General features: G+C 26.5%; 3 protein-coding genes across 3 annotated transcripts; 1 reads left to right on the forward strand and 2 right to left on the reverse strand.

Annotated features, from left to right (window-relative positions):
- Positions 1-154: 154 nt before the first annotated feature.
- On the reverse strand, positions 155-870 carry LOC122850620 (leucine-rich repeat-containing protein 15-like). Its single transcript, XM_044149753.1, has one exon. The coding sequence runs from the start codon at positions 722-724 to the stop codon at positions 155-157; it is 570 nt and encodes a 189-aa protein (XP_044005688.1). The 5' UTR covers positions 725-870.
- Positions 871-5,803: 4,933 nt separating this feature from the next.
- Positions 5,804-10,419, forward strand: LOC122850621 (insulin-like growth factor-binding protein complex acid labile subunit). Its single transcript, XM_044149754.1, has 3 exons — positions 5,804-7,795; positions 7,862-8,297; positions 10,394-10,419. The coding sequence occupies exons 1-3, from the start codon at positions 5,804-5,806 to the stop codon at positions 10,417-10,419; spliced, it is 2,454 nt and encodes an 817-aa protein (XP_044005689.1).
- A 268-nt stretch (positions 10,420-10,687) lies between these two features.
- Positions 10,688-12,423, reverse strand: LOC122850622 (leucine-rich repeat-containing protein 15-like). The gene is made up of 2 exons (XM_044149755.1): positions 12,297-12,423; positions 10,688-12,204 (listed from the first exon to the last, which is right to left on the reverse strand). Exons 1-2 carry the CDS (start codon positions 12,421-12,423, stop codon positions 10,688-10,690), a joined length of 1,644 nt encoding a protein of 547 aa, XP_044005690.1.
- Positions 12,424-12,521: the final 98 nt, after the last annotated feature.

Genomic DNA, 12,521 nt, shown 5'->3' on the forward strand with positions numbered 1-12,521 from the left:
AACATAAAAATTACAGATTTTTATTTTATCAAAGAAAATATATAAATTGAAAGATCTGTCAAATTATTATTATGAATATCTAAAATTTCAAGATTGATCAAGTCATTGAAGATATTAGATTGAAAACTTATCAGTGTATTGGATCCCAAATACATCAAAAATCGATTTCCAATCCATCGGGTAAATTTTTTGGAAAAGATGTCAAATTATTATTACTGATATATAAAGTTTGAAGATTGGCCAACCTATTAAAAATATTATTTTCAAGACTCGACAGTTTATTAAATGCTAAATCTAAAACATTTAGAGATTCCAATCCATCGAATATTCCTTGTGGAAGAGATGTTAAATTATTATTCCCGATATATAAAGTTTCAAGACTGGACAAGCTACTAAAAGTATTATTTTCAAGACTTAACAGTTTATTTGATGATAAATCCAACTTAATTAGACCCTCCAATCCATCAAATATTCCTTGTGGAAGAGATATTAAGCTATTATAACCGATATATAATTTCTCAAGCTTGGACAAGCTATTAAAAGTGTTAAGCTCCAGACTGGTCAGTTTGTTTGAATTCAAATTCAAACGACGTAGACTAATCAATCCATTGAATATCTCTTGTGGAAGAAATGTTAAATTATTCTTATCAATATCTAAATATTCCATATTTGACAAGTTATTGAAAATATCAGGCTTAAGACTTGTCAGTTGATTTGATGACATAACTAACCAATTTAGAGATATCGTTCCATTGAATATTCCTTGTGGAAGATGTGTTAAACTATTGTTACTGATGAATAAATATTTCAGTTTGGACAAGCTATCAAAAGTGTTATGCTCCAGACTGGTTAGTTGGTTTGGATTTAATTTCAAAATACGTAGAGATATCAAACCATTGAATATTTCTTGTGGAAGAGATATTAAGCTATTATAACGGATATCTAAACGTTCCAGTTTGGACAAGTTATTAAAAGTGTTAGGCTCCAGGCTGCTCAGTTTGTTTTGATATAATTCCAAATTAGTTAGAGATGTTAATTCATTGAATATTCCTTGTGGAAGAGATATTAAGCTATTATGACTGATATCTAAAAATATAAGCTTGGACAAGCTATTAAAAGTGTTATGCTCCAGACTGGTCAGTTTGTTTGAATTTAATTTCAGATTAGTTAGAGATATCAATCCATTGAATATTTCTTGTGGAAGAGATATTAAGCTATTATAACTGATATCTAAATATTTCAGTTTGGACAAGCTATTAAAAGTGTTAGGCTCCAGGCTGCTCAGTTTGTTTTGATATAATTCCAAATTAGTTAGAGATGTTAATCCATTGAATATTCCTTGTGGAAGAGATGTTAAACCTCTGTTAGACATAGAAATAATATTGATTGAAGAACCGTCACAGACTTTTTTCACGTAAAATACAGAAGATGTATTACAAAAGTATGTTTTATATGGTAGTGCTGAAACATAAATTTAATTAAAACAATTATAACATAGCATTGAAAAAAAGATTTTGTTATTAGTTACAGTTAAATCAAAAAATGTTCCATACTTTTATCTGTTGGTTGTTCGGTAGAATTATTAATTGTTACATTGTTTTCAAATTGGGCAGTTTTGGTATCAGCAGTATTATTTTCAGCATTCGTTTTGTTTTCAACAGTTGGAAAACTTTGTGTCATAATAATTTCTGCTTGTTCTGAAACATACATTCAATTGTAACGTGACATTAAAAAAAAAATATATATACTTGTTAATTACAGTTGAAATAAAAAATGTTACTTACTTTCGTTTGTTTCGTGTGTGGTAGCATCATTCATTGTATCATTGTTTTTAAATTGGTCAGTTTTGGTATCACCAGTATTATTTTCAACATTCGTTTGGTTTTCAATAGGTAAAAAATTTTGCGTCGTAATATTTTCTGCTTGTTCTGAAACATACGTTCAATTGTAACGTGACATTAAAAAAAAAATATACTTTTCAATTATAGTTGAACTAAAAAAATGTTTCATACCTTCATCTGTTGGTTGTTCGGTAGAATAATTACTTGTATTATCGACTTGTTTAAAATGGTTAGTTTTGGTAACATCAGTATCATTTTTAGCATTCGTTATGTTTCCTGCAGGTAAAGAACTTTGAGTGGTAATGTCTGGTTGTTCTGAAACAAATTCAATCATGACAATTATTAAAATTTTTCAAGGCAACATATAAATATATCAAAATTGAAGTTGAAACAAAATATATAACTTGCTTTGAGTTGTTGATTGGTTTTTATTCATGCCATTTTCCGGTCCAATGCTGTTACCATCTTTTAAATCATCATCATTTGATTGGTCTGCAGGCCTTGTCCATCTCCACTGCAATTATCATTAATTATTTTTTAAATGCATTTGAAATCTTGAATTATATAAATATATTCCTCAAATTATATTTTTGACTTGAAATACTGAGCTGTTATATGCATAAATTAAGTGATAACTGATAACAAAACTTACACGTATAAATTCGGAATTTATATAAAAGTATTGGACAAATTTTCCCATACAAGTCTATGATAAATATTAAAAAAAAAAAAAATTATTATTATTTTTAATAATTAACGTGTTTATGAATAATATTATTCGAGATTATTTTTATTTTAATAATAAAAAAAAAAAAAAAACACTGAGTTCTACTGTGAATCACCAATTAAAAAAAAAATCGTTTGAACGAAAACAAGAAGTGAATTTGAATTGGTGAACAATCTATAATTTAATTAATAATTTTCATCAAATTATCATTGTGCACGTGAGAAATATTTCCACGTCATTTTTTATATTATCTTATTTATAATTTTAATTTTTAAAATATATTATTCATACGCCGTATATCAATTAATATTTAGTTTGATAATTTTTACTCACCTCAATGAGACAAACAATTAGGGTTGCACTAATTATCCCAACAATTGCTATACAGATTGACTTCTTCATCTTCGCAGTGATCAAGTAGTAATATAGTTATTATTTATTAGACAACGCTGGCCGGGTCGTATAGAAAATATCTAATGAAGAAAAATAATTTCATTGGATTGCAACAGGTGAAGGAACTATTTTTCAAAACTACGCATGCGTTATTTTCACGTGTGTTATATATGATGTTTAGTGGCACCCACAATAGATAAAGAAAAAACAAGATAATAATATTAATTACCTAATTATTATTATTTTTATTTTTTAAATATATTGTTCATACGCGTATTGATTTATATCAATTGATACTCAGTTTGATAATTTAATTGTAGAATAATTTTTACTCACCCCAATGAGATAAATAATTAGGATTATACTAATTATGCTAATTGTTTTTTTTGTGATAGACAGTAGCAGCCACGTCGTATAAAAAATATAACGCACTAACACTTGTAGATAATTGATAAAACTATCATTGTATTGGTTTTCAAATAAATTAGTTTCTAAATTGTTTTTTTATTTTTTTTGAAATATTCAATTTTATTTTTAGATTTCCTTGAATTCTTATCTACGTATTCATATATGAGCTGTATGTTTTTCATCAATACATTTGACCCAAAAAAACAAATAATTGTTTTTTTTTTATTTTTAATTTATCAACTTCATAACAATATTAATTTTAGGATATTTTTTCAAAAATAAATTTATTATAATTTTACCTGAAATATAAACTCTTCATCTCATGATGAATTTAAGTCTGTTTTTTTTTTTAAATCTTGAAAGTAGAATTTATAGATAAATTTTGTTTTTTCTGTTTTTTTTGTCGATAGTTTTTTTTTTCACAGAAAATCACTTGCATGAATAATATTATTCAAGACTTTTTATTTTTCTATAAAAAATAAAAACAATATCAATAATCAATATTGACAAACAACATCGTTATCAATTTAGTTTTTTTCATAAATTAATAAAATTTATTTTATTATTTGTTGGAGCGAAAAAAAGAAGTGAATTATATACAATTTATTTAAATAATAATTTTCAACAAATTATTATTGTGTGCCTGAAAAATATGTCATTTTTTATATTAACTAATTTATCATTTAAATTTTTAAAATATATTATTTATACGCGTATTGATGTATCAATTTATATCGAGTTTGATAATTTTTACTCAACCCAATGGGACAAACAATTAAGATGGCACTTATTATGCCAACAATGGCTGTACAGCTGGACTTTTCATCCTCGCAGTGATTAATTAGCCAACAGTGTCTACGTCATATAAAATATATCCGATGAGGAAAAATAATTTCATTGGATTTCGACAGGTGACAAAACTATTCTTAATACTACGCATGCGTTATACAAGTGTCCAGCTAATGCTAGAAATATTAGTGTTTCTTATAGTCTTCTTGAATGCCGTACTTACCACTTACTCACTTTGATGCATATGCGTTAGCTCTGCTCTCACCAAAAATTATTAATTAATGAGACACACGAAATTAAAAAAAAAAGTTTTATCACCTGTTGCAATCCAAGAAAATTATTTTTATAAATAGTTAAAAAAAGTGCCTGTTATTAACGAGGTCTTGACTGGACTCACTCATCACTTTTACGATAAGGAAATAACGTCGTCACGTAAAAAGCTGGCTAAATTTTTTTGGCTTTATTCATTACTGGGGTAAGTGAAAAATCATTCGATACTTTTAATTTTAAATTACATCAATATGTTTCTCGTGGCATTGATGACTCACGTGATTACCTTTTTAGTTTTTAATAAGTCGATACTTCCAAACTTTGGTTTCTTATCGATAAATATTAAAAATAAAATCTTAAAATAATAAAATATATGTGTCATTAAAAAAAAAAAATATTAATGACTCGTACTTCATTATTTATTTTACATTGTCGTGGATCCATAAAAAATATATTTTTCATGTTTAAAATATTTCAGTATAAAAAAAAGTTATTATGATGGCTTTTTTTTTCTTCTATCTAGAAAGAAACCTTATTTTTTTTTTTTGGTCGTTCATAGCAGACACGGTTGTTTTGTCATGAGATTAGTCACGATAAATCTTATCAAAAATAAAAAAAAAAAACCAAAAATAAAGTTTTATATATTTTTTTTTAAATAATAATATCATTAGTTTATCTTTGGAAACTCATTTTAATACAAAAAAAAAAAACATTAACATAGATAAATTCTAATATATCAATTGATTTTTTGTTATTTATTTCATAATATTTGTTAATAATACTGTCATAAACTTATTTTAGACAATGTAATATATATGTATTTGTTATCAGCTTACAAAAATAATAATGATGATTCTTTTTTGATTTATTTTTCAAGTTTTCAAATATCGTCATATTGTCTAATCATCTCAATTAAAAAGTACCCAACAGACGTTGAGGAGTGTATTTACTATCAGAGCTGAACATTAACATCTATATTAATATATCGAAAAAATTTCAAGTGAGTAAATTTATTTATTATTTATTCGAAAAAACCGAGGAAATAACACTGACAACTTACGTATGACTTTGACAATCAGTATAAACTTAGCCAGTATACGTTGGAAAAAATGAATTCGAATTTTTTTTTTTTTATTTATGACAGATATTGATTGCCAATTGATACTAAGATTCCAAATTTAATTAATAAAATTTTAATTACGTGTTATTAAAACTCAAATATAAAATTTTCAAATATTTAATTGTTTTAGTTATGGATACAAACATTTTAATTCCAAGTATTAAGTGCCATAATAAATACTTTTGTAACGAAGAGTCACCTTATTATAACCGCCGAATATGTGAGTTGCTGTGGAATAATGCTGAAAAAGATGAAATGAACATTTATTGGAAAACATTAACTATTCTTCCGAGAGATTTATTTCATGGCCTCGAGAATATTCAACTTAAGAAATTAAATATCTGCTGTAACAAGCTGACGACATTACCAAAAGATATCTTTAATCCTCTTGAAGATCTTCGTGCGTTACGAATAAAGTCCAATGAACTAAATTATCTAGATTCGAGTATTTTCTATGAGTTATTACAACTGCAGAAACTCGATCTCAGCGAAAACAAATTGTCAGCATTATCAAAAGATATATTTAATGGTCTACAAGATCTATGTCGTCTACATTTAAATTCAAATCAACTAAGTTACCTTGAGCCAGGTATTTTTGATGATTTATTGAACCTAACTGATCTTAATATCAGTAGTAACAATCTTACCACTTTATCGAAAGATATATTTTGTAATTTAGAAAAGCTTCGTTATTTTCATTTACATTCAAACAAACTAAACAATCTTGAGTCAGGTTGTTTCAATGGTTTATCAAGACTTGAAAAGCTAAATATCGGAAACAACAGTCTGACAAAAATCGCCGAAGGTGTTTTTAATGGTCTCGAAAACCTGCGGATATTAGATTTGGATTCAAACATACTGCACAATCTTCAGGCAGGGTGTTTCGATAGTTTATTACTACTTCAGGAACTTAATCTCAGCAACAACAGTCTGATAAATTTGTCCAGAGATGTATTTAATGGTCTTGAAAATCTTCAGACACTAAATTTGTCTTCAAACAAACTACAAAATCTTGAGTCGGGATGTTTCAATGGTTTATCACAACTTCATCGGCTCGATATATGCAAAAACAGACTGATAAATTTGCCCAGAGATATATTCAGTAGTCTTGAAAATCTCAAGTACTTGAATTTAACTTCAAACACTTTAAGCAATTTTAAGTCAGGTGTTTTTAGTAATTTGTCAAAACTCGAATATCTTAATATCAGCAATAACAGTTTGACGACATTGCCAACAAATATATTCAATAGCCTCCAAAATCTTTGTGACCTACAATTAAATTCAAACGAACTACAAAACCTTGAATCAGGTATTTTCAATGGTTTATTACAACTTAAGCATCTTAGTATCGAAAATAACAATTTGACAACATTGTCCAAAAATGTATTCAATGGTCTTGAAAATTTGTGGAAACTATTATTGGGTTCAAACAAACTACAAAATCTCGAGTCAGGATGTTTCAATGGTTTATCACAACTTCGCGAGCTCGATATAAGCAAAAACAGACTGATAAATTTGTCCAGAGATATATTAAATAGTCTTGAAAACCTTGAGAGCTTGGATTTAAATTCAAACACTTTAAGCAATTTTGAGTCAGGTGTTTTTGGTAATTTGTCGAAACTTGAAAATCTACGTATCGGCAATAACAATTTGACGACATTATCAACAAATATATTCAATAGTCTCCAAAATCTTCGTTTACTAGATTTATATTTGAATAAACTACAAAACCTTGAGTCAGGTTGTTTCAATAATTTATCACAACTTCATACACTTAATATTAGCCAAAACAAACTGACAACTTTATCAAAAAATGTATTCAATAGTCTCGAAAATCTTGGTTACCTACATTTAAATTCAAATGAACTACAAAACCTTGAATCAGGTATTTTCAATGGTTTATCACAACTTGGGCATCTTAATATTAGCGAAAACTGTCTGGCAACATTGTCGAAAGGTGTATTCAATGATCTACAAAAGCTCAGATTCCTAGAGTTAAATTCGAATGAACTACAAAACCTTGAGTCAGGTATTTTCAATAATTTATCAAATCTTTATGAACTTGATATTAGCGAAAACAAACTGACAAATTTATCAAAAGGTTTATTTAATGGTCTACAAAATCTTTGTAAACTACATTTAGGTTCGAATGAACTACAAAACCTCGAATCAGGTATTTTTGATGGTTTCTCACAACTTCAGTATCTTAATATCACGAACAACAGGTTGGCAACATTGCCCAAAAATGTATTCAATGATCTTGAAAGTCTGTTGAGACTATTTATGGGTTCAAACAAACTACAAAATCTCGAGCCGGAATGTTTCAATGGTTTATCACAACTTCGCGAGCTCAATATAAGCAAAAACAGACTAATGAATTTGTCCAGAAATATATTTAATAGTCTTGAAAATCTCAAGTACTTAGATTTAACTTCAAACACTTTAAGCAATCTCGAGTCAGGTGTTTTCAATAATTTACCAAAGCTCAAAGAACTTCATATCAATGAAAACAAATTGAAAAGGTTACCAAAAAATATATTCAATGGTTTACAAGAGCTTCAGATCCTACATTTAAATTCGAATAAACTAAAAACCATTAAATCAGGTATTTTCAATGGTTTATCACAACTTGTGCAGCTTAATATCAGCGACAACAGTCTGACAAAATTGTCGAAAGGTGTATTTGATGATCTGCAACAGCTCCGTTACCTAAATTTAAGTTTAAATGATCTACGAAACCTTGAGTCAGGTATTTTCAATAATTTATCAAAACTTTATGAACTTGATATTAGCGAAAACAAACTGACGATTTTACCAAAAGATATATTTAATGGTCTACAAAATGTCTGCATCCTAAATTCAAATTCAATCCGACCGAATTACCTTGAGTCAGGTACTTTTGATTATTTATTAAATTTAAAATATCTTTATGTATCAGTGTTAACAATCTTACTACTATTATTAATAGTTTTAGTAGTTAGCATAATTTATTTATTTATACAAATTAGACAATCTTGAGCCAGGTTTTTTCAACGGTTTAACAGAATTTTACGAGCTTAACATCAGCGAAAATAATCAGACAACATTGTCCACAGATATATATTTAATAGTCTATAAAAGCTCAGCTGTATACTAAACTTAAATTTAAATGATTTATAAAAACCTTGAGTCACGTATTGTTTATAATTTATCACGCAAAAATATGTTTATCATACAGCTTCAATTAATGAATTAAACGTATTAAATTAATATTTATCATTGAATGGAACTGTTGGTGTTTGTAATTAATTATCTTGATTTAAATTAATTTCCATGTACTATTAATTTATGAATATTTAATTGGTTGTCATACATTTTTGTTTATCGTATAATGTAATATAAAAAACTGAATATCTGTAAAGACCCGTTACAATTTGGTTCATCCAGTTGGATTGTTAATTAAATAAATAAATTAATAAGTAAATAAATAAACGTTCGCATATATATTCAGACATTGCTTTATTAATTATATCATGTGCAATTTTTTCAAGTATAAGTTCTCTCTTGTTCCTTTTCAATCACCAACATAATATGTTCTCATTACTCATGGTAGCTCCTGGAAAAAATAAATAACCCACTAGTATTTTTTGGCCAAGCTTGGAGATTGATACTATAAATTAAGCTCAATGAATACCACTACTCGGGCAATTCTCCAAAAAATTTATTTATTTAATAAAAGGTTAAACGAAACACATCCGTGGGAATGATTATGATACTTTTAAATAGAATATCATTGCCATAATAATAAAATATAAAATAAATAAATTAATAAATCAATTAGTTGAAACTAATATGGTTTTTTTTATATAGGACTGATTTTATGTAAACATTTTTTAAATTACAAAGATGAACATACTTTCATTTAATATACAAAAAGGTAATTGAATTATTAATAATTATCAAAATGAAAGGCACTGTTCGTTTTTAATAATATTATATGGAGTTAATTCATTGTAGGTTTGCTAGTTCATATTTTTTAAAATTAATTTTTTATCTTCGCCTGTAAGACTGGATTTATTATCTTCAACAATGAGCAAATAAAGCTCCGATAAATTAGAGAAAACTTTAAGCTTTAATTTATTGAGATTGTTTTCAAGTTTTGATTCAAGTTTTAGATTTTTATTGAAAATATCAATTGGAAAATCTACCAAACTATTATTAATTTTAACTTATATTTATTATGAATATCTAAAACTACAAAATAGATCAATCCATTAACAAATAACAATAGTAGACTGAAGACTATTGTTTGATCCCAAATGCATCGAAAGTAAAGATCCTAATCCGCAGAAGTAAGAAAAAAAAAAATTAAAATGTTTAAATAAATTAAACAAAGCACAAAAAAGAATAAAAGCAACAACATATTTTTATTTTTTTAAAATTCAATTTAATTTAAAAAAAAATAAAAAGTTTAAAAAAAAAATAATTTCGAATTTATTAAATTTAATATCGAAATAAAAAATGTATTAACTTACTTTGGTTTGTTGATTGGTCAGGTCATATTTCGATACACATCTGTTTTCAGATTTTCGATTGGATTGGCAGATTTATTTCCATGCTCTCTTTGAAATTATCACAAAAATCAGTAAAGTTCTAATTATTTATAGCAAATATTAATCGTTAATTATTTTACATATACACACATCTATATGCAAATCGTTTTGTTCAATTATTTAATTTTCAATTGTTTATCATCGAAATAGACAATTATATAATAATGGCTTGATAAATAAAAGTGTTGGAGTCGAGTTGAATAGTTATTTTATAATTTTCTGGGTTTTAAATTTATTAAACATTGATTAAAAGACTCTGTTGAAAGTTATTATGAATAATTTACCTATAAAATAGTATAGCAAATTAACTCGACGTATAACTTTTAAGTCTTTTTGCTATTTTTTTCAGCGCGAAATAATGTCAATATGTTTAGACGTCAATATAAATATAAATCCATATGTAAAAAAATATATAAGATAATTCCTGAAAGGATAAATTAGAAAAAATTTAAATTTAAATGAATTGGGCTATAAATATGAGGTTATTTTTTAAGCACAAATTTTATTTGAATAATTTTTAAATGACCAAGATGAACATAATTTTTGATTAAGGTATACGAATATTGAAATGAAATGAACCAATTTGTATTTCATATTCCAGTGATAAAGGGCACTGTTCGTTTCTAATAATATTATATGGAGTAGATTCATCGTAACTTTGCTGTTGCATATTGTTTAAAATTAATTTTTTATCATCGTCTGTAAGGCTGAATTTATTATCTTCAATATTGAGCAAATGAAGCTGCATTACGTCATCGAAAACTTCAGGCTTCAATTCATTGAGATTGTTTGATTGTAAACATAAAAATTGAAGAGCATAGTTTTCAAAGAAAATATAAGTTGGAAGATCTGTTAGATTATTATTATGAATATCTAAAACTTTAAGATTTATCAAGTCATCGAAAATATTAGATTCCTCTTCATCAATTATTCCTTGTGGAAGAGTTGTTAAATTATTATTACTAATAGATAAAATTTCAAGTTTGTACAAATTATGAAAGGTATTAAGCTCTAGACTGGTCAGTTTATTTGTATCTAATTTCAACCGACGTAGAGATTTCAATTCACTAAATATATTTTGTGGGAGAGATGTTAAATCATTATTACCAATATCTAAATCGATAAGATGAATCAACTCATTGAAAATATTAGACGGAAGACTTGTCAATTTGTTGGATCGCAAATGTAAAAAAATTAAAGATTTTAATTCATTGAATAATTCATGTTCAAGGGATGTTAAGTTATTTTTTGTGATGTATAAATGAGTGAGTTTAAACAAGCTATTAAAAATATCAGGTTTAAGACTTGTAAGTTTATTTGATGATAAATCCAACGATTCTAGAGACTGCAATTCATTAAATATTCCTTGTGGAAGAAATGTTAAATTATTATTACTGATATATAAAGTTTGAAGTTTGGACAAGCTATCAAAAGTATTATTTTCAAGACTCGACAGTTTATTAAATTCTAAATCCAACAAAGTTAGAGATTTCAATCCATCAAATATTCCTTGTGGAAGAGATGTTAAGCTATTATTACTGATATATAAAAATTCAAGCTTGGACAAGCTATTAAAAGTGTTATGCTCCAGACTGATCAGTTTATTTGAATTTAATTTTAAACCTCGTAGAGATATCAATCTATTGAATATTTCTTGTGGAAGAGATGTTAAATTATTATCATCGATATGTAAATATGTCATATTTGACAAGTTATTAAAAATATCAGGCTTAAGACTTGTCAATTGATTTGATGCCAAAGTCAACCGATTTAGAGATATCAATCCATTGAATATTTCTTGTGGAACAGATATTAAACTATTATAACTGATATCTAAATGTTCTAGTTTGGACAAGCTATTGAAAGTATTATTTTCAAGACTTGACAGTTTGTTTGAATGTAATTTTAAACGACGTAGAGATATTAATTCATTAAATACTCCTTGTGGGAGAGATGTTAAACCTCTGTCAGACAAATCAATTCCCAAGGTTGAAGAATTGTTACAAACATTTTCCATGTAAAATACAGAAGATGTATTACAAAAATATGCTTTGTATGTTGTTGCTGAAACATAAATTCAATTCACACAATTATAACATAAAATTGAAAAAAAGATTTTGTTATTAGTTACAGTTGAATTAAAAAATGTTCCATACTTTTAACTGTTGGTTGTTCGGTAGAATCATTAATTGTTATAATGTCTTCAAATCGGTTAGTTTTGGTATCATCAGTATTATTTTTAGCATTCGTTTTGTTTTCAACAGGTGGAGAACTTTGAGTCATAATAATTTCTACTTGTTCTGGAACATACATTCAATCGTAACGTGAAATAGAAAAAAAAAAAAAAAAAAGCCTACTTGTTAATTACAGTTGAACCGAAT

The sequence above is a fragment of the Aphidius gifuensis genome, linkage group LG2 (assembly GCF_014905175.1).
Source record: "Aphidius gifuensis isolate YNYX2018 linkage group LG2, ASM1490517v1, whole genome shotgun sequence".
Classification (NCBI taxonomy): Eukaryota; Metazoa; Arthropoda; class Insecta; order Hymenoptera; family Braconidae; genus Aphidius; species Aphidius gifuensis.